The sequence below is a fragment of the Colossoma macropomum genome, unplaced genomic scaffold, assembly GCF_904425465.1.
Source record: "Colossoma macropomum unplaced genomic scaffold, Colossoma_macropomum, whole genome shotgun sequence".
NCBI classification, from domain to species: domain Eukaryota; kingdom Metazoa; phylum Chordata; class Actinopteri; order Characiformes; family Serrasalmidae; genus Colossoma; species Colossoma macropomum.
This window is the reverse complement of record NW_023494799.1, coordinates 15332139-15356025: the sequence shown is the minus strand read 5'-3', so window position 1 is coordinate 15356025 and position 23887 is coordinate 15332139. Positions and strand designations below refer to the sequence as shown.

The 23887-nt window shown below is 39.5% G+C and overlaps 1 protein-coding gene across 1 annotated transcript in view; it reads left to right on the top strand.

Moving 5' to 3' along the window:
* The window catches only part of diaph3 (diaphanous-related formin 3), a 433509-nt gene that overhangs the window by 187130 nt on the left and 222492 nt on the right, over window positions 1-23887 (top strand). The window contains exon 18 of the mRNA XM_036586844.1: window positions 21018-21026. Coding sequence (XP_036442737.1) covers window positions 21018-21026 — 9 coding nt within the window. The remainder of the gene's footprint in view (window positions 1-21017; window positions 21027-23887) is intronic.

The window sequence follows — 23887 nt, the reverse complement described above, 5'->3', positions numbered from 1 at the left end:
TGTGAAAAGATTACAATAATACAGAAGATGTGCCCTGCGATCTGCGATGGACTGGCGACCTGTCCAGGGTGTATCTTGCCTTCCGCTCAGTGACCGCTGGGATAAGCTCCAGCAACCCCCGCGACCCAGAAGGATAAGCAGCTTAGAAAATATATATGTGTGTGTGTGTGTGTGTGTGTGTGTGTGTGTGTGTGTGTGATACAGAAGATGTGTAGATCTACAAAGTAATGGTTATACCCTGACATGCTTATTGCATTTAGGCTACATTCACAAAAATCCAAGTCTTTAAAGTATTGCAGTGTTTTTGTTCATATATGACACAGATTCGTTTTTTTGTGTGAATAATAAAAAGCGCACTGAATCTAAAATTTCCTATGTGGTACTTGATACTTATCCAATCTGTAGCAATGCAAGCTCAGTCTGAACAGTCAAATCCAAGGTCATGCGAGTTGTATATCCGTCACGACTTTTAACACAATCTTCATTAGAGTTTTGCATACATGGGAATAGAGCCCCCCTGCAGCAACGCATTGTTACACTTCTCTGGTTATGTTTCACATCTTTTGTTTTGGATGACAAGTGAGACAAGCATGGGCAGTGTAAACAAATAAGCACATCACTTTCTAATGAGAAAAATCAAACTGAGAGAGAAAAATTACAAGAATCTAACAAACAGCTATTCAAAGTCCCAATTTCAAGTGCCTTTGTCCAGTATATATTGCTAATACTCTTTTTCACAGCAGATAGAAACCTTTTTCTGCTTGATTAGCTTTCACAATTAAAAGAAACACAGAAAGAATTTTTACTCTTTGTGAAAATGGTTCTATATAGTACTGAAAAAAGCTTCTTTGACTGACAGCTGAACAGTGGAATCTCTTTTGGTGCTATACAGAACCATTTTTTAAAAGCGTCCTTTAAAGAACCACGTACAGCTGGTTTTACATCATAGAGAAGAACCATTTGGCCATGCAAAGATCCATTTATGCTTTTAAAGGGGTCTTTGAGTGTTAATATATAGAACAGGAGGACAATAGGACAGCTACGCATCCTTTCAGACTCGCGTTGTCTTCTCACAGTGAAAGGATGGACAAACATCTGTGTGTTTTTTAGTAAATACAATAAATAAAATTTTGAAGCAGGAGTGGAGCTTGCTTTTTCCCTGTCTCCTAAAGATGAAAGCTTTAAACTGTTTGTCTGACACTTGGTGGTCTACCAGGTCTTAGACGGTTGTTAGAAGCCCCATTTTCTCTGTAGCTTTTAATAATTTTTTGATCTCCAATTTTGGAAAATTCATTTTTTCCCCTTTCTTTCTGGATGTCTTCTATCTAATCTCCTGAACTTGTACTTTTTGGCCATTTTGACTGCAATTCAATAAACAAAGGGTGGTCTCTGACTTATACACAGTACTGTACAGTACTGTACACTTTTATACACTTTTATATGGTGGAAAAATTGCAGCCGTCCTCAAGCCTGACAACAAATTCCTCCACGCTTTTGTATTCTTTCACATTAAAAAGTCCCCCGTTTTCGCCCTTGCTGTGCGTTTAGTCCCTGCTGCCTGCTTGAGGTTTAGCTGTGATGAGCACCTCCATATCTGTCCTCCGGTGACCGATTCATCAGAGCACGGCCGTTTCATCCGGTTGGTTAGTTTTGATAGCGCATCCTGCGTGAGGCCTCTGAGATACTGCCCAAGTGAGTTTGTCCCTCTTGTCAGCTGGTCTCCGCAGCTGTCTCACTGAAATGAATTAGAGAGGGAGCAGGTGGTTGTGGGTGTGTGGGGCTATCTGTGTGTGTGGGAGAGAGGAAGAGAGGAGTGCGAGTGTGTGTGAGCACAGGTGTTGTAGCCAGTGGGAGGGGGTAACATCTGCACAGTCTAAAAATCCCCCCAGATGTAGCCCTGGCCCTGGGGAGCAGGTGCTAGGATGCCGTTTGTATGGGGGGTAAGAGAGGGTCCCTGGAGAACCCACACTCTTCAGTTACTGTACAGTCATTGTCACCAGCGAGCTGACTCATATTGCTTTGTAGCAAACTTGTACCCAACACTGAAATCAAAAGCTAAGCTTTGAAGCGATAGGGTGGGGCAGAGGGGCAAATATCAAACGCACACGGTTTTCCCCTTCCCAAAACATAATCAATCAAGACATGTTTGGTGTCTGAAGTTTGCTTCTTTATGTTTTCACTAAGGTCAAGAGTTATATGTAGCTGACAAGTAATGGAAGTGTTACGTCACTGAATTTGTAATTTGAGCCCCCAGTAGACTTTGTGTTTCTGGCACGGTGTGACATACTGTTATCAGAGCAAATAGGCAAAAGTATGTCATTTAACCAAAAACAGTAATAGCAGCTGGGCTCCCAAAAGGTGCAGCCATCTAATGATCCACCCAGGAGATCTGGGAATCCCAAACTTGTGTAGCATTACTTTCAGTTGCATGAATATTTGTTATTAATGCAGACAATCGCTTTTGCAAACGGAAAGGCCTGTTTCCTACAGACTACCTCTGCGTGGTATAAGCAAGGTAGAATGTCTTTTTTTTCATATCGTAACCCATGTTCACAGGTTAGAGCATTAACTGCATTAGCTATGTGGCAATTTCAGCTTTTTTTCCCCAAAGACAGTGATATAAACTGTGAAAACCAATAAAAATGAAATAAACTTAAAAGGTCAAATACAAATGTCAGAACGTGGTATATAAAATGAGATACTAGGCATTTCATACTACATTTTCCAGTAGATCTATTAAGTGTTTTTTTTTTTCTAAATTCCTGTATAATTCAGTGTTTGAGATGTAAATAAACTGATTCAGAGTGGTTTGATGTGAAATAGTGCATTATAGAGAAACTTACTGACTCTAGTGTTTTTACAGTGGTGATAGGAACCAAGGATCGCAATTTCTACAATGCAAATTTAGCCATTTTATTTACTATCCAAAATGATTAGTGAGCGTACAAGAGGTTTCTGAATAATTATATGTGATGTGAGCCATATTCCATGCCATTGTAAAATGCTTGATAGTTGCACATAAACGAGTGTTCACATCAACTGAACTCTGTATTAATGCACCATGATCAGCGTGTATACGTCCCAGAACTGCATTAGACATATCCTTCATATAGTCTACATAAGAATCTAGTTTTGTTTAAACTGAGTGGCAGGTAATTATATGTTCGTTTTTATGTGACCAAAAACTAAAGTTGATGAAATGCCGTTGGGTCTTGGACTGAATGTGCTTCAGTAGCTTTTCAAAGCCATTGTTGTCCACCACGTCCTTCTCTAAAATGTTGCACACTTATGTGTGATTACCTTACACCACCGTGCATCACACTTTCTAGTGGAGAACCTGGATCCTCTCTGTGTTTTTGCATGTGGTTGTTATCGTAAAATCTACGTAGCTGTGCTATAGTCCTCTCGAAAAAGTAGTTCTGGAGAGCACTAAATTTAGTTGCCACCTACTGCACCATCATGCATACAATTAAGAAATGTTACGCAAGTGGAATGATAAGCCCACCTATTCAAATACCTATTCAAATTTGTTGGAAATGAAATAAAAGAACATTAAATTCACATTTTTTGTCAGTTAATGGTTAATTGGTTAATTATTTATATTCTTATTTAACATCTAACCACTCTGGGAACTTTGCTTACACTTTATCAATGTAATTATGGATAAGGTTTGAGAGGTTGATGGAATTCTTCTGTGAAGGCAAAAGGCTGGCTTGGCATTTTGTTGTGTGGCTTCCAGAGCACATTTTTGCTTGTAGCTTGTTTCTACAAGGGGGGGGTACATAAAACATTATGTACATGTTCAGACACACACACACACACACACACCCTGGATTTAGAACACCAACAATCCTTATAAACCCCTGCCTAAGTGCTGTTTGTATCTCTGAGTGGTGTAAGGTTGTTTGAGAGACTGCTGTGGGTGGTTGTGTGTGTGAGTGTGTGTGTGCGTGTGAGTGTATGTATGTATCTTAAGCTCTTCACATAGTGATATATACAGCTAAAAGCTCCTGCTGAGTTCGCATGGCTTTCGCTTAGCCAGGTACATGATAACAGGCCCTTTACCAGCACATCTGGCCTACTGTGGATTATAGGATGTTGTGAAAAGTGGATGGATTCGAGACGCGTGGGCTTTGCGGCTGTGGGACACAAACACCTAACTACTCTGTTTCTGCGGTCGTCCAATCACAGGCCTTGTTTCGAGTCATTGAAATGTTCCACACACGTACACACACTCTTGGAATGTTCTGGAGTGGCTTCTCAGAGCCTTACCTTCCACGGTTCTTATTCCTCTTCATCCCTCTCCCCGTCCTCTTCGGAAAGATGCACGTATGGTTGGTTGCTAGGTAACATACATGACAGTTGATTGTCAACTTCGATTGAGTAGGTTAAGATTTCATAATTTGAGATAATATAAGATACTGTAAGATAAGATTTGCTTCTATAATACGAATTTGTGAAAAAAATCTTATCTTGACCCATCAGATGTTAACTTGAGACAAAAAGAAAGGAAGGTTTTGTAATACGGCCCCTGGTGACTAAACAGGTAAGATTTCAGAGTTATGAATACTGCCCCAGATTTGAGATTGCTTTTGTATGAATATTTGTGACGGAAGTGGCGAGTGTACTACCTTGAGAATAATTTGATACTCCACACAGTTTACACTACTGACCACTTTTTAGGCACACCTACCTTCCTGGTGTTCAGCTCAGAAACTACAGCTCATCAATTTTCATGCTGGAGTCATACACTCATACCAGCACAACATAAACTACCATGCCACTACCATGCTGGTATCACTGCTGTGCTGAGAATGATCCGCCACTCAAAAACCATCTGGTCAGCGGCGATTCTATGAGGAAGTACAAGGTAGGTTTACCTGATAAACTGACAACTGAGTTGGGTAGCCTTGTTGTGATGTACTCATCAGTACCGAAGCCTTTCAGGTATTTAAACCACCTAGGATAAAAGATGTGCTTTAACAATAGTTTGGGGAAAAAACTCTTTGTTTAGGCAAACACTGCTCTTCAAAACAAGGAAAACACTTTGATGAACATGAAGCCTAGAGTTGCTAAATATACCCAGTGTTTTGTTAGCAGGTCCTTTGCTGTTTTACTTGAATAAAAACTAACAGCAAGAAAACGAAAATTTCTAAAGAAGGCAAAGTTTCAAAAGTTTGTGGAAACTTAGCAGAGAGTGTACACTGATATTAGATGTTTGAAATTGGATCGGTTTTTTGAAGTTGGGTTTTATGTACTTACATAGTACGTGCTAAAATCGTATTAGCACTGAAAGGTTATGAGAGTTTATGTGGTTGTGAGAGAGTGTGTGCCTCGCAGATAATCTTCTACTCCTGTATGTATGACTTGTTGTTTGGTCGAGGTTTACAGTTGTGTGGATGAGGAGGTTTTAAAGCAGAAGCATGATGCACATCTCTTTCATCTCCTTTGTTTTTCTCTGTCCTCGTCTGCTCTCAACAGTAATGGACTCTCCTACTGTTCTCCACGAACCGCCTGACCCGCTGGCTTGGGCTGCTGACTCATACCAGCCTCACACATGCAGTCTCACCTGAACACCCTTACTGTCTTACTATCCCCTTCTTCCTTTTCCTCTTAGACCGTCTTGCTTCTTGTTTTCTCTCACATATTCTTAGACACATTCTTATTCATTCTTTATTTCTTTTCATGTGTTACTATTCTTCCCTTTTTCTCTGTTATAATGTAATTTGTGTTTTGTGCTTGCACTTTGCAAAGGAAGCTTTAGCAACAACACCCATGAAAGGCAAAGCAATCAGAGCTTTATCGTAACTTTTAGACAACAGGACATACTGTTTACTTTGACGGGTTGGTATAATTTGTTTAGCCTGAAATTTTAATTTTTCACAATTGTCAAGCTGCGTTGAATCCTGAGGAGAATTGCTCTGCTTCTATTTTTCCCCACAAAAGATGAGAATTAGGAAAAGAGGAGAGAAGCCTGCAAAATGTCAAATTACAATGCTCCTGCATTTGGTGGAACTTTGTTGAGGCTGATAACATTTCAGCGCTTTAGAGGCCTCTAATTGTGCCTGAATAATTTTCATCCTTTTCATGGTGAAATTGGCTTTATTCTCATATTGGATCTTTTTAAGGTTCTGCAGTGTTGCCTTGGCAGTAGCTATCATACTACAAAGGTACAACTTTAAACTCTTTCTCTCTCTTTCTTGCTCACTCCCTCTCCTTCCTTTCCAGTACTGCTTTCACTAATAAACTTCTGCACTTTTTTTCTCCATACCTGCATGTGTTGGCTCAGTTGCACTCACTTTCTTCATCCTGTTCTCCACGAACTGCTTGGTGTTTGCGCTAATGGAGTTCAGACAAGATTGATGTATGGTTGGTTTATGTGTAAGGATAACCTTATGGCAATATACTTGTGTAAAAACCAAATATGGTGGATAAAGCTAGACACCGTCATCACTCACACACTGACACGCGAACAAGTTCTACCACCATATTGCAGCAGAGTGTAGATGTTCTTGGGTGTAATGACAGCTGTTTTGTATTGATTGATGAAATCACAGGCGCTGATCTTTGCCCTTCACTTTGCCATCACTTGTCTGCGTGTATTGATGTGCTCTGCGTAAAGACTGTCATGGATGAGGGGTAATTCTTGTGATTGCTTTCCCTCTGTCTGATGATGTGGCTAGTCACTGCTAGAAAATGATGGCTTCCTTTGTGTTGATCACAGCTCTCCAGCTCTACTCTGCACCAAGACTGGATCCGAGTAATCTTGCAAGGCAGACTTTTAACTGTCGTGAGAGGGTCTGGTGGATTTCATCACTCAACGTGGCCAATAGCTGCCTACTTTGACATGAAAGGTTTTTGACATATAAATGACCAGTCACAAACCGTTGTGTTAGCGTGTTATGCGACTGACAAAACTCCAATAGTTCTGGCCATCTTAGTGCATCCTGTACATCAGATGGTCTTTTGGGAGGAAGCTTGGATCCAGGTGACTTTTTCTGGAGGATAAAGATTAGCCGTGCCTAGTGAGTTGTAGTTCTCTCCTGAAAAGCAAATATTTTTTACATGGTTAATACATTCCAAAATATAAATAGAACATATTTTCAATACGTTTTTGGTTAATGTTTAGGTACTATACTTTTTGATATTGTGCCAAACTGTCCTGGTTGACCCTAGCTCAAGCTTGTCAGCAGATTTTGGGGTCAGTTGAAGTTGACAATTGGCATTCATGGTACACTAATCATGAATTTTTACAGTTGATTTTCTTTCTTTCTTTCTTTCTTTCTTTCTTTCTTTCTTTCTTTTTCACTTTCTTATGCTGATTTTTTTAAAATCAACAGATAAAAAAAATAATACTTGATTATACTTGCAGGCTAAGAGTACACACTGTAGCTTTAACATATGTATGGAATGCAGCACACATGGACTTAAATTATGTCATAAATTGAGTGAAAAAAAATTAAATGAACAGAAAATCTAAAAGAATGCATGAAATTGAGATTGAAATGTAGTATGGTATGCTGGTCAACAGCTCAAATCTGAATGGATCTTTTCAGTAGAGACAATATACAAGTTGTGTCATTTGGTCTGTGAAAAAAAGCCAGTCAGAAAGTGAGTTACCCAGTCTTTTATAGTGTACTAAGATTATAAAAAATTGTCTAGCTTATTTAGATAGATAAATAGATAGATAGACCCTTGATGCCACGGGTAGATACAACAACATTAGGAATTGTACAAGTCTTTTATCAGCATCTTGTTTGATTGTTGTGACTTAAGCTAACGGCACCCCCATAGTTTCAGATGACTCCACTCCTCAGTCAGCTTGATTGTTCAACAAAATGCTCAAAACTGAGAGGGACCCTTTTAGAAAGAGAAGAGGATGGGTACTACAGCACACAAAAGCAAGAAGAAAGTAATACTGCTCTGTCTCTGTCACCGTAACTTCTCTGTAGCCTGTTAACACGATTACAATAATGCTGATGAAACACACGCATGCCTTTACAAAATTCCCTTTCTTTCTTATTGCCAGAGAGAAGGAGAGAGATAGAAACTTGAAAGAATGAAAACGAAGAGGTGTGGACAGAATGGCCTTGATTATCTGAGCTGAAATCCAAACTCTTTTTAAGGAGGGCAAAATTAAAATCACTCTGGGAAAGTGAACATTCACCATCCTTAGCTTGCTGATGTAAGAAACTCTATAGACAGGACAAAAATACACTGAAGAAAGCTACGTTTTCTTGCTTTTTCCAGTTCGTTCATGTGATTTGCTGTGGCAGTTTCTCACCCAGCGAACCTTAACTAACAATGAGTAGAGTGAAAACAACTTACAACTGTGTTCTTGCAGTCTGCTTCTCATATTTAAAACTTATTTGTTCACTGCTACACGAGGCAGACATTGTAAACAGGAAATGGTAACGTTGGTACACTGATTTGCATATTCTAACATAGATTTGTGCTCTAGTCCTGATCTGTGTCATACATTCCTATAGTAGAGTTAACCCAGAGGCTGAACTTGAATAATGTTGTTATTTTGACAGTTAGATAAGTGTTAAAACTTCATCAAGACTGTTTCAGTTTACCTGCTTCAGTTAAAAATGGCTTTAATGTGTAATAACTCTTTAAATGAACAAACAGATTCAAAGACAACAAAAGCACAGAGGCCCAATCTTACGTTCAGATCAAAGTGTGTTTGTAAGGAGCATTAGAATATAAAAGAAATCTCGCTCTCTCTCACTCTCTCTCGCTCTCTCTGTTTGGGGTTATGTGAAGTTGGAATCAATGCAATTTGTAGCGCTGGTGAACTCAACAGGTGCCCCAAATACCTCGCTGCTCCGCTTTCCACATGAAAGCGTCTTTGAAGACTCTTTCTAATTGCTGCTCCTCTTCTGCATGACTTTGGGCAGACTTCGCCTTCCCACCGTCCTTTGTTTCCTTTCATGCCGACTCGTTCTTCCCTCTTTCAGCCCCGTCTGCTGTCTATCTCACCTGCAGTCACTTATCTAAACAGTCATTTGAGCACCAACAGTTTCTGCCTGGTTGTACACACTCACACGTACACACGTACACACACAGACATATATGTGTGTGTATATATATACACACACACACACTTACCACTAAGCTAATGTCTGTCAGGCTGGCACTGTTGATCCAGACAGTGTATTATAGCAAAGCCTCTGTTGTGTATTGAGTCGGATGGCTTGTCTGCATTTAGCTCAATAGGACACTCATCTTTATTGCTGCTGTTCACTTGCTAGTGAAAGAAACGAGAGGGCAGAGAGGAACTGAATATCAATGAAGTGTGATCTTAGCCACCTGCAACATCATTCTGTATGTAGCTTTACACTTTGCACAATGCTACTCTTGTTCACAATGCTGAAACACCATTATGTTCATTCCTTAAATATAATTATATTACTTTATATTATATTATATTATATTAGCAAGCAAGCAAAGTTTACTTGTATAGTGCTTTTTACAACAGGTGTTGTCACAAAGCAGCTTTACAAAAAAAATATATTATATTATATTGTTATACTTTACAGGTCCTTATACTTTGGATTACGAGTGCCTTAACATGAGCACATTGCCAAGGACTCATTGTAGACAGAATTGTCTGTAGAAGATGATGAGTACAGTACTGTTGCTGAGGTTAGCTGTAGTTTTAAGGTTAGCTCGTTTAAAGCGGCCTCAGTTACTTAAGGACTGTGACCAAAAGATCTCCCCTGGCTGTTTTTTAATAAGCATGTTTTCAAATGTACGCCTCTGGTAGCAGCTAACTTTTTGCTAATGCTACTCATTTTTGTTTGTAAGTGCGCTAGCTGCAGTACACCCATTTACCTTGCTTGTGTATTGTAGTGCATTACTAAGCAGAAAGATTTTAAAAATTCTTTTTCTGTAGTTAATAAAATATCTGCTCATGAACTCTTATGAGTAATGAAATTTTAAAATAAATTAGAATGCATTTCCCTACATCAGTTCATTTATTTTTATATTATTATTTTATAATTTATTTTTCTTTTATATGTTTTAATTTAATTTTAATAAAGAATATACTCCTGGTGGATTTCCCATTGCATGCATGTAGCTTCATGTACACTTTGTAAATAAATAGAAATATGTGGAGTGACATTTAAAAAGAACCCGTTATAACGGACGTAAGTGCAGTGCGTAAGTAGATGAGTGCAGTATTGAGTACTCCAAGAGATTCACACTAATTTATGTGTTTGAGGGGAGAGAGAGAGAGAGAGAGAGAGAGAGAGAAAAGAGTCTTTAACAGTACTCAGAATGACCTCAGAAATGCTTCTGTGGCATGCTGTGCATTTAGCACACCATTACAGGCTTTGTGTGTATGTGTGCGAGGGGAACATGCAGAGGTTAAATGACCTGAAATGACAGCGTGCCTGCAGGGTAGGAACTCCTCTGCTCTGTGCACGCATTTGAGTTTTCCTGGTGATGTGCACCTGCAGATTGTTCATGTACAAAAGGGCTACAGTGCTTAGCTCGTGTGTTTTAATGAAAATAATTATGATTTTGTGTGTGTACAATCTCAAAGCTGTGTTTGCAAGTCATGCATTGGCCAGTGTTTTTGAGTTATGCTTAAAATTAGCTAAAGTTGTCACTACCGAAAAGTCACTACCAAAACATTTAGCAAAGTTTTGACAATGTTATGACTGCTTAGGTAGTGATTAGATAAAATATTTAATCATTTGTTTAAATAAAATTAACATGATTATGATGCAGAATGATCTACATTTGATCTTTAGCACAATTTGAAAGATAGTTGTACTCTGACAGCAAGAAAGCGAGAACACTGCAGAAGTAGTAATGGTTAGATTATTTGGTTGAGTATTAGTTGATTTATCAAGAAATTGTTAGCTCCTGAGTGGCACAACCATCTAAGCGTTGCCCCTATCATCAGGAGATTGTGAGTCCAGTCTCCGGTGATTCCACAGCCATCTGTGGCCAGAAGTCCAAGACAGTATAATTGACTTTGCTCTTTCTGAGTGAGAAGGAAGACCCCCGTCACTCAGCATAAATGCTACCCCACACAAGCATCTGTTAACTGACACGACAGAATTGTCAGCAAGCATTCTCCTTCGAGTGCGTTGAGCCATCCAATGGCGTTACAGTAGTGGCACCAAAAACTGGGGAGAAAAGCAGAAAAAAGTAAAATGAAAAAAGTAATGATTATTTGTTGTGTCTCTAATGTAGACCCTAGCAGAGCCCCAGCCCAGTGCTGTTAAAAGTCCTAGTTGCAGTTGTGGCTATAAGTCCTCTTAGTCAAAAATGTGGTATTAAATATTATATATTGCCTCACTTTCAGAGGAGAAATATCTCACCACTACAATGACTCCATATTGGCCATTAGCTTGACCTCTTTTTTTCTTCTTGTTTGCCAAGGGCATTCAGTTTGCTAGCTGAGTTACTACAAGAGGTGTAAATCAACTTAAACTCGCACATACGATTATTAACTGGATTTACCCTCAGTGCCCTGTGTGTGCAGAAGATAGAAAATATGTTTTAATAGCTGTATAGGTTTTGTGCCTCTGCATGCATGTTTTAGATGAACCATACAAAAACAGTTAGAGCTTGCAGGCATTCAGTTTGAGGAGCTTTCAGTGGACTGTATTCATTAGTAAGCCAGGGTGCAACAACAAGCTGTGTAAGAGCTGACCTGTACTGTAATCTTGAGTAACACTTTAGCGGCCATGTGTCAACAGGAGCTCACTTTGCTCACTCATTATTCTGGCCACAGAAACGCATTTTGTTTTTTCTTTTTTTTGTTTTTTTTGTTTTTTTTTTCTAGTTATGGTGCATATGCATGTTTTCTTTTAGTGTATGCATGTGTGTGGGCGCACATAGACACATTATTATTTGCCTTTTTCTCGCTCACTTTCTTTTGCTCAGTCTGTCTGTGCAATTTTGTCTCCAGACCAAGAAAAAAAATTCTTCTCAATTTTATTTTTGGGTGCTTTGTAAGAACAGCTTGCCCTTAATAGCTGAGGTGCTGAAATATTAAGCATGTTAAAACATTATTTAAAAGTTAATCTCGGGTGTCTGTGCTGGAGCTGTCCAAGTGCCGCAGACTTAATATTTCATAGCCCGTAGCAACGGAAATCAGCTGAACTTTACTGTATTTTCGACCTCTCTCCGTCTCTTTTCCCCATCCTTCCTCATGTATCGACCCATTTTATCCGAACACAGCGCTCAGATTCTTTACACATTAATTTGAAATAGGGAAGTTAATGGATGGATTTCTTGTTCTACACTCATTCAGACACGTCTGCTGTGTGTACAGTGATGCATTTTGTCCCGCCTCTCCACTTCTTCTGTCTGTCTTTACAGAAGCCTTCAGTATCCCACCGTGTTGAGAAGCCTGCCCTCTCTCTTTGTGCTAGGCCATTAGAAGTGAGTGAAATTTGCAGTGGGGATTGAGGGAGAGACGGTAGTCCGGAGGAAGACAGGAGGAGATGGAGCTTAATAAATTGGAGAGATAATTGTAGTCTGTACAGTAAATCAATGCGTCCCCCTCACATAGGATTGTACTTGGCCTCAGGAAAAGGCTGTTGATTTCCAATTTCCGAGCCCATTAAAGAGGAGTGCGCTCTTTCCACTCTGTTAATTATGACGCTTTGCTATGTTGTTGCCTCTATGGCTACATGCATGCAGACACGTGCAATATGACACCTCTTTGTCTTTATTTGATATTGACATCTTCTTAATTTGATAGTGTTTTCTTGGTTTATGTACAGTACTGTGCAAGGTCATTTTTTTCACTTTCTTGAAATAAGAGTTTGGTGTAGTATGTTAACATGGTTAAAGTTTCTAAACATACCACTTCACTACCCAGTCCATATACAGAAACCAAGCTGCAACTACATATTTACATATATCCACCTGTTCAGCTTGCGGCAATTTAGCTCCACCCACTCACACTGAAATTATAAGGAGTGTTTCAGTCCAGTGCTTTTTGAATTAGGCCAGTTTAATTCTAATGGACAAAAAGAGGTTGTAAAATTTTCATGTAAAAATGAATCATAACTAATTTTTGGCACAATAAATGCAAACAAGTATTATAAGTGGATGAAAAAATAAACTACACGATAAATGTAGGATATGAGACCTTTAATTTGTAGTCAAAGCAGCCATTAAGTACAAGTACTCAGATAAACAATACTTAAAGCTTTCTTCATTGAGAAAGAGCAGAAAATCTATATATAATACTCATGAACAATATTAAAGTGTATTCTTGTTTAAAAATAATAATTGTTCTTAAATAATACTCTTGCTTCAGATCTGAAAATATCTACAGGTGTTTCTGTCCATTGTGAGAAGACAACTCAGCACTTTGCACCTGAAAGGATGTGTTGTTGTCAGGGTTATTACAAATAACTAAAACTATTACTAAAATGAAAAGTCGCAGTGAAAAAACATGCTCAGTAACTGAAATAAAAATAAAAAATACAGTTTTAAAAGCACAGAAACAAATCAGAGCCAGGAGGAATGTCTGATGGAGTGTCAATCACCCGTGCACACACTGCGGGCAGCCTCCACACCCGCGCACCGCCTCTGACCACACATACTCTCACTTGATCAAGTTCAATATCTTCAGTGAGCAGCTTCAGGAAACGCAAATGCAATGACAGATAAACAAGCACCAGCAATCAAAACCTGGCCCATCCCTCCTTTGCCAACAAGAATATACATGACAAAGACAAGGAAACAGAAGAAATAAATGAAGAAAAGCAAACTAGTTCATGTTCTTACCGGTGTGTGCTCCGTGTTGTTTATTTGGTCTTTTCAGTTGCCTTGGTTGCTAGCCTGCACATACATGGCTGCCTCCTGTGCGGGGAGGGGTTTTGGAGGCAGGGCTGGAGCGCAGCAGAGAGAGGGGGAAGAACTTGGAAGTTGTACTCTTCCAAACTTTCGAGCTCCACTCACTTCACAAGCTGACAAACTGTGGCTTGAATGCACACTTAACAGTTACTGAAGCTAAACTAAAATTGAATGAAAAGATAAATACTTCTAAAATAAAAAAATAAATAAATAAAACAAATAAAAACTAATGAAAATTTTAAAACTATAATAGCCCTGGTAGCTGTCAAACTGTTACTGAGAAAAGGAGATAGACCAAAACAAGAAAATTTTCAAATCAAAGAAAGAAGCTGCTAGTGTTCTTAGAACTACCCACAGTCCAGACCTCAACATCACTTAATATGTTTGGAATTACTTGGAGAAGAGTCAAGAGTGAAGACAGTAAATACTGAAAAAGTTGATATTATATTTAATTGTTGAGGCTTCTATGTAATTGTTAAACATGTTTTCTACTAATTTCCTGCCCTTTGCTAAATGGATATTTGTACTTGATGACCATTTTGATTGGAGTAAATGAAAGGTGGTCTCTGAGACAGTACTGCACAGTACTGTATACACTAGGGATGAACAATATTAGAGTAAAATAAAATACATATGCGATTGTTACTGTGGCATATGAAAAATGAAAAATACCCAAATTCTAGCAAAATAAATCTCATACTGCAATTACTTTTCTTCATACTGTGATTGCAATGTACCTTCTCATGTATTTAATGTTCTTAAACATAAACGTGGTAGCTCGTATTAGCTTACATTGTGTTTTCAAAAAAATATTTTTTGTGGCTGGTCACAATACAACATTCAGTGATTGGTTAGAGGCTCATGTACGCATGTAAGTGCTGCCCTACCGTATACTAATGGAAGCTTTGCTTTAATATTGTGTGCCAACTATACAAATGTCATCCTTAGACATTAAACAACAACTTGGAATATTTGACTGAGCATACATGAGAATGCACCTTTGAGAATAGTTTTCTCTCGAGCCAAATCGATGAGCGGATGTCGGGGCGAGTGTGTGGTTTAGGAAGATCTGAAGGAAGGATTTGAGAAGGCTGGGTTTGCTCTCTCCCACTAATCACAAGCCACTCTGCTTAAGACTGCTGCCGCCTTGCTGGTAAGTATGCGGCTAGTGAGGAAACCTCTGCTTTCTTCCTGAGAGCCTGGAATCTATTTCGTTTTTGAGAGACCATCAGTACGGTGTGATGGAAAGCATTCATGATTTTCTACAGGCCATTTCCACGTTTGCTTCTCTCCGTAGATTAATAAGAGAATGCCTGTGTGTTTTAGTGCTTTTTTTTTCCTTTGTATTAGTGCTGGTTAGCGGCTCATTCTAGCCCTGGAGCTTCTGGACCACCCTGCTCCTCCTGTAATTACCAGACAAGTGGAAAAGCAGGGCCAGTGGAGCAGTGAAAGACAAGCGGAGAGAGGGAGGAGAAAGTGATAAGTGAGGGAGGGCTACTCTTCCTCTAACTGCGGCTCTTATTGGGACTCCGGGCACGCTTTCTATTTCTCTCTGCCATGCTTTTTCTGATGCTATCTCCTTGCCCCTACATACAGCAGAAAGGTTGCATTAGCTTATTTCTCCAGAGATTAAATCTTATATCTCTCATAAAGCAATTTTCCCATAAAACACAGATAATACAAGACTGGGGGAAACTCTTGGGCAGAGAAGATAGTTAGTGCGTTATGGATGTCTGGCTACGGCCTCGCTTGCCAGCTCCCAACAGGAGGAAATTGCGCTTTGGGCCCTTAATGTGTCCAAGTTTGAAGCCCAGAATGTAGATGCATGGATATGTATGGGTAGGAGTATATGTGATCAAATCAGGGTAGTATATCACTGTGGCAGAGCCTTTAGCGGGCTCCCTTCCCCAGACGCACACACAAATACACTCACACAGCCCTAGACACAAGCAAATGCGTGATAAATGCAGAATGAAATGAAACAGTGATCTGAGGATAATGGTGCCGAAGCCTTCAGTCTCTGGAGGGTTGGGTGTCCACCCCTGATCTAAATTATGATCTGGGTCTTCATGTTCGGGACCTGTTTGGTGTGGACCAATCAAACTTCTTTAGTTTGCTCCATTTTGACAGGTATGAATGCTCAACCCATACGCTGGTGCACACCACACAATTGAACTGTGGACCGCTATGTCTCTGCATGCTTTTGAATGAATCCTGCTTTTGCTTCCGGTGGGAACACATTTTTACATTGATCAGCACCAAATGAGGGAGTTCAGACAGAGCTGCAACTAACAATGATTTCCGTAATCGATTAATTTGTTGATTATGGCTTTGATTAATTGATTATTTGTTGAAAAAACGGTGGCCAATAATCTGCCAAAAACTAAATATTTCACATCATACACAATGTTTTTTTTCAACAAATTAAAAATACAAGGATTGCCTTCTGCATTGCCCTTAAAAGTGCTGTTTTGTTCAGTGTCAAAGGTGCAGAAACAATAAAGGAACAACTCATGAACAAATCTCACACTGTAGCCCAAGGACAGTTATGAAGGACTGCATTGCTTTTCAAATGATTTCTTCTCTTATAATAAAGCAAAGCTAAATTAATTAGTTTGTCTGGTCACAAACATCATGTAATCCAACCTGATATTAGCGAACACACAGAAGCAGCATGGTTATCAGTCATGTCAAACATGCAGTGCCAAAAAGCATCTCAAACCACTCAAAAACAGCAGTAACCATGTGCATAATGTTGACACAGAAGCATCAGTCCACATGAAAACACAGAAAGAGTTAAAATTTCCAGCGTTGAGTGCAATTTCCAAAAGCTCCATTTGAAGTGATCTAAAGCGCCGCAGTCGGGAGGACAAAACACGGAGAAAGAAAGTATGCTTTCAAAAAAATCTAAGTGTGGCGAGCAGGTTTGTGCACATTAGTGCACTAAAAACAAGTAAGTATAATTTAGCCGGCAGTTTAGAAAAAAATGCAGCTCAGCCCTTCAGCCAAACCAGAACACCTTACTGAAAAGCAGACAGTGACACACTGTTTCAAACTTTTGACTACAGTTTTACTACAGTTTTCTCACCATGTTGAGCTTTTGTCATTGTCTGCCACAAATGTGTTTCTCAAGATTCTCACACATGACAGTTGCGCTGCCATCAGAAGTGAGCTCAGTCTTACAGATCTTACAGGAAACCATCTTTTTATATGATGTTTAAGTGAAGCTTTCCCGTATTTTTACTTTTTCATTCATGCATAATCCTGTGTTGTAGTCTTCATCATCCCTTTTCTCTCTGTTTCATCATGACAGCTAATTGATAACAAGATTCTTTGTCAATGTAATCGATAATGTTGATTAGTTGTTGCAGCCCTAAATTTAACAACAGAGCATGCTTTTCTCTTCTAGCAACACCTCAGAGCTGTTCTGGCCACATGATCTGCCTGTTTTAACATTTAACTTCTTAAAGACACTCTTAAATATCATTTTACAACACAAACTGCTTCATGAGCAAGGTGTAAAACCAACCTAAGAAAAGCTCATGTTTGTCCCGTATATGCGAATGTCTATGGCTTGCTCTGTATCTATATTGGTTTGCTTTTTCCTGTCCAAATGCACAGTATTAATGTGAATCTGTTTGTCGTATGTGGCTGAAAGTCCACATGCATTTTTTTTTAACATCGTCGCTCTTTATATTACCTCGAACCTGTTCATTCCATTAAAGTGATGTAGCGCATGCCTTGACCTCTGCACACAGCTGAACGGGGGGTACTTTGTCTGCACTAACAGCAGATCAGCACAATCGCCTGCCTCAATAATTCATGAAGTGTTTCGTATTTGTATTGAAAACTCTCCGAACAAGATACAATAGATTCTTAAAGGAGGAAATAAGTGCTCTCTACGGAGCGGTAAAGCGCTTTAGCTCTTTATTTAAAGAAACGGACAGAAAGTGCTCTGTATTTCGGAACAAGCGCCCATTGTAAGCCATTCTTCTCAGATGTTAGCCTTTATTTGTCATCCTCTGTGGCCTCATTTGCTGTTAGAGGATGTTAAGTCAGCACCCATTCTCTCATTATGCTTTTGAGACACGCTCACAGGGGAGTGATGCAGCTGCCATTTTCAACCGGACATTATCAGATATGTACGTAAAGTAATTTTCCGTGGTGTATTTTTAGTGTGCCGCGGCTGTGTTGTCAGGTAAAATGCTTTTATTTTTATTGATTTGTGCGGAAAATGAGTTTTATTTTTAGTGGTACCTGGGTTTGTTTAAATCGATAGCTGGGCGAATGGCTCCAGCAGGGGGTGATGTGTGTGGTGAAATGGCCTCCTGATGAGACCTGTAAAACACTGAGCGCTCCTTAGAAGAGAGAGAAGGAAAAGGGGAAGACGGAAGAGGGCATGGAGGGATGTAGAGAGGGCCAGACAAACAGAGTGATCGCATACGTGAGGGAAAGTGAGGGAATGAGTGAGGTGGTGAATGAATACAAGTGGGGGTAAGTGGATGAGTGGGTGAATGAGGCAGGGAGTGAAGGGGGTAGTGAGAATGAGTGAATGATTGAGCATCTTACTGAGTGATGGAGTGAGTGAATAAATGAATGAGGGTGGGAGCAAGGGAGTGAGTGAGCCAAAGAAAAGGCATGAGGGAGTGAATGAGTAAATGAGGGAGTAAGCAGTCAATAAGGTAATAAGGGAGTGAGGGAGTCAACAAAAGAATGAGAGTGTGGAAATGAATGAGTAAGGGAAGAGGTGAGTGAATACGGGCACTAGGAGTGTGGAAGTGATGGTAGATGAAGTGTTTTGGAGAGTAAAAGAGTGAATAAGAGAGTGAATGGAGGAAGGAATAAGGGATTAAGGGAATATGAGAATGAGTTAATGAGAGAGGGATTGAGGGTGGGTAGGGAGGAGGAAGTGAGACTGGCAGACCAAAACAGCAGACAGCTTTCTTAAATCAAGCCTCAGACTCCTCCATTCTGTTTGGAAACAGAACTAAATGGTGCCTTGCCCTGCTCCGAGGTGAGGACTCTGAGTTGACTTCTTGAATAGGGTCAGGTTAACTGGAGTTAATCAGTTTGACGTGGCCCTCAGGTTATCGTTCTAATCGGAAGTTAAGCAGAAGCTAATGATTCAGTGGTATTCTGTCTTTGAACTCCTGCTCCTCTAATTCTGTCCCCAGAAATGGCAACATTTACTTGCCGTTCTTTTTGTATGGCATTAATGCGTTTAGCTTGTAGCAGGTGCAAAGGATCTGTCTGTGTGTAGGTGTTTGAGTGTGTTTGTCTTAGAAATGGACGACTTTGACATTACTATACATAGTAAACAACTATATATCACATTTACATCAATTATAGAAACTGTAAGCTGTCCGAACAGCTGTTTAATATCCTACCTGGATATAACACTATGGCATCATGGTAAAGTTGTCCCTTTGAGCTTGTTATTTTCCTGTGCTGTTTAACTTACATATATCTGAAGTTATTTTAAATGACTGTTTGAATGCGGCATGTGTACTTTGGGTTAAGAAACTGAGGTAAATAGTGTATATAGTGGTGTAGAACAGCAGAGATTGGGACAGAAGCTGAGATTAAGTTGCTAAAGTGAAATTGTGACGTCTAATTGAAGGAACATACGGTAACATTTCAAACCAAAAACATGACAGATCTGTACAGTATAAGTGGTGCAATTGCAAGTTTTCATTCTTTTGGCCAGCTGGTAGGAGAGGCGGTGGTAGGAATTTGGGGAAAATTTGTTGCATGGAGTCCCTTGTCTCACCTTATTTCTCTTAGCAGAAGATGTATGCCAACATTTTCATAATCCTGCTCTTTATTTTGTCATAGCTCTTTAATTTTGATTCTTACTTAACATGCAACAAACTGTGTATATGAAATAAGCAACATGACTGCATATATGCAAGTGGCCAAAACTTTAATGTGTTCCTTTTGAAAAGCGTTTTTTGAAAACTCTATAACACAGGAGTCCAATCCACAAAGGGTCGATGTGGGTACAGGTTTTTATTCCAAAGTGGAAGAGCTCACCTGGTTCCACTTGTCAGTCAGTCTCAGTTTTTAAACAACTGATCAAGTGAAACCTACATCCATATTGGCCCTTTGCGGATAAGATTAGACAGTCTTGCTGTATTATATTTGATATGAATAATGATACATTTTTCGAAGCCCACCAAAATCTCAGCAAACATATTTGTTTTGTCTAACTATAGATTATGAAATTCACTCAAATATTTGAATTTAATGAAGAAACATTCAAACAATTTTCTATAGAATGAGAGAGTTTTGTTTACACAACTTTGTTACAACTGCATTTATCAAAGCGTAAGTATGCTTTCTATTAATGGCCAAAGTGTATCTTGCTAACCCAACTTTACCTCCAAAAACTTGGTGACATGCTGTCTTCATTGTTTTTCTTGTTCTTTCTTCATTTTTTCCTGGCATTTTTGAAATCTAATACTTATTTGAATTAAAAGTTAAAATTCTAGTTCTTTTTACAGACAGTGTCCAGGCTAAACCACTGAACATTTACACTGAGCACAGAACCCAATGCAGGATACATGATGCATTGCTAGTCTTACATAATGAATAAAGTGTTTCAACTACGAATCCAATCCTAATCTTCCCTCCCATTACGGCACCCCTGGCTGGAAGTAGGTTAAATCAGATACATCTAAACCACAAAGATAAATCACTAAATCAACCGGACGTCAGATATTGATTTCCTCTTATGCTAGCTTGAGAAGAATAAAAAGGGGATTTTTATAATTGCGTCTATATGACTAGAGAAAATGTATAATATGCTCATATTTTGGCTCTACCTCTGTTCTTTGGTCTTGTGTGTGTTTTCTTGTAGGTTTATGTGGTGAATGTTGCACATTGAGACCTGCTTTGGATCTTCGGTGTCTATCTACAGGGGTCGATTAAGGCTTTTAATGGCTTTTTAACTGGATTTGAGGCTGCAGACGGTCCACTAGCTAACTCACTTAGCACGCAGCATGGAGTGTCTTCATTTCACCATTATGCATGACAGCCCATATGGCTACCTGGACCTAACCAACTAACATTCTCTCTCTCTTTCTCCCTCTCTCTCTCTCTCTCTCTCTCTCTCTCTCTCTCTCTCTCGTATTCTCTCTTGCATGCTGTACGGACCCGTTGTCTGCTTTCTGGACCAGAGCCCAAAGGTCAGTCTGTTCCTCTTTTATTGCTCTTGCTCTTGGACTTGTTCTTTATTCCTCTCCTCATTTTGCTTATATGTTTGCTGTGCTCATGCACACACACACATGCACACACAGTGCTCATTTGGTGAGTCATTCAATGTGTCTCCTGATTTGCCATTTGAAGTACACTCATTTCTTTTTGTCTTACCCGGAGGGTAAATGTGTACCAGTCACAATAATGGAGAGGGCACTGACTAACTTCATTAGCCTGTCTTTAAATGTCAAAGGCCTGTTTTTCCTCCCCACCCCCATTCTCCATTCTCTTTTTTCCTATCTACATGCATTTCAAACACATACTCCAATGACCATTATATTAGCAGTCACAACCTTTTATTGAGGTCACTGGGGTGCTTGATGTGTGGAAGGGTGATTCTGTCTGTGCACGGTTGCTCATTATACACGGTTAATGCTTTTACTCTATGATTATGATAAATAAGGCTTTAAAAAGATAATAAAAGTAGAAAATTATTGAAATTAGTAATAATGTTTATTTTAGTATCTGCAAGAATCTTTTCAGTGAGTTAATATTTGTTTTGTCGCCTTTATCGAAAGCTTCTTTTCCACTGTGTTTTACTGGCTCAACTCGACTCGATTGTACTCACCTTTTTTCTATTAGGCAAACCTGGTACTTGGTTACTGATACTATTATGGTATCACCTCCGATGAGGTTCCAAGCTAGCTATGGCGATACCAGAAACTACTGATTGGTCGAAGAGAGTAGTCAGTATCACCCTAAATACATATGCTAACTTTGGCTACCAGGTTAGTGTACCCTCATGCATCACCTTTGAGCAACCTGAATCGTCACCTCATCTGAGCTTTGGTGTAGTATTTCCCAAACTCTCCTGTTTTTTTTTATTTATTTATTTATTTATTTATTTTTTGCCAGCAGTCTTTTGTCATGTTGCCATCAGACTCTTCTGAACCAAATTTGTCTCCTTCATGCAACGGCAGTTTCATGTGGCATTGCTATGATGACCAGCTACATTAAGGGGGTATTATATCTGCAGTGGAAAATGAAGTAGCCGGTCCCAAAAGGGAGTAGAGTCGAGTTGAGCTGTTCCATGCGTGGAAAAGCACCAGTAATGTAAATTAATTTTTAAACAGGATAATCCGTTTTACCACCTAGATAATGTCAGGTGGTGCAACCACACAATTATTTAAAATACTTTTCACACTCCTGAAATATAATGATTTTTGCTGAATTCACATAAAAGAGCTATTGTAGAATAAACTGGTCTATGTCATGCATTTATTGAATTGTTTTATAGGGCTGAATGCATGTTATGCCACTGACCCTAATGGACTGAATGAATGTCATTGACGCATGTATCCCCATCTCAACTTTCTTCTAGCAGCCTCACTTGCTTTCTCTTTAATTGTATGTCAGCTTTATGATAAGGGCTTGGTATTAGAGAGAGTGTGTAGTTGGCTTCATATGGAGTTCCCTTTTTCCAGCTGTGAACATGCTCATCATGTAAATGTCATTCTGGCCCTGTAGCAGTGAGGGGCTGCCCTCACACCAAAGCCTTTCTATCAGCTTTCTGTGCCTGACTGAAGCCACACACATTTCCGATGAGTCACAGGTTCTCCTATGAATATAAGTGTGAAAATCTGCTCCTATATGAGTGCAAAAACTGAAAGGGGTGAGCTCTGTGTTCTCCCAGCACTGTGCTCTCCCAAGGCTCCTCCCTGTGAGCTTCAGTAATATTGAACGTGCTCGTGGTCATGTTTACATTAGATATTACACTTTTTTATTATCCTGTCTAAATAATGCATTATCCTTCTAGTACAACTTGGGCCTACTGAAAAAGGCCAGTCAGAACAAAGTACACTTTGCAGCAGATCAAGGCAAGACAAGGACAGCTGTTTCACTGAGAAAGATATATATATATATATATTTTTTTTTTAGTACTGTTCAGGAAGCTGGAGAGAAAAGGCCTTGAAGTACGAATGTCTTACGCCAGCCTTGATCAATAGTGGTTGGATGAAGACAGAATCACTAACTATCTTAACATAATTAGAGATCCCCCCTCTCTTACTGTTCACATATAATTAGCCTCAGTTTTCACATTTCTGTGATATTAAATATTAAAGGATCTCTTTTAAAAAAGAAGAAGGGGAAAAAAAGACACCCAGAACACACACCACGTACACCGAGTCCAGGAATGGGGTGGGGTGGTTGAGCGAGAGAGAGAGAGAGAGAGAGAACTTGTGTTTGTAATTAAAACCCAATCAAAGAAATGCATTGCTGCTTTTCGTTTTCCCAATAATTAGCTCATCGCGCCCTTACAGAAGTGAAAATGAGAGAAGGCCGGGCGGGAGAAAAATTGCTTGAGAGAAGCGACGTTAATTCTAATGGCAGAGCTGAGCTTGTTAGAAAAGTCTGTGTAGCGTGGCATGAATGAAGGGGGAAAGTGTGCGGAGAAAGCATCTGTTTACGCCGGTGCCATTCACGCAGTTATTAAAAGGAGTTTTCAAAGGGCACAGTACGCCGTCCAGTCGCACAGTTGGACGCTGCCAAGCAAATGTTAGGGCTGGCATGGACCAAGCACAGACATACAGACAGACTCAGTGATCAGAATGTCACTGCAGAGAGGGACAAGAATACTAACAGGAAGCTAGACACACACACACACACACACACACACACACCCACACACCCACACATAGTGATTTTGGAATACATGACTACATTGAACTTGGATTTTGGCTACACAAAAACAGTTAACCTAATGATGGGCGGTTGAACTTTATTCATGCATTGTATTGGTTTAAATAGTAGTCCTTCTTTATGAAGTCAGTTTGTTCTGCCTGTGTTTAAG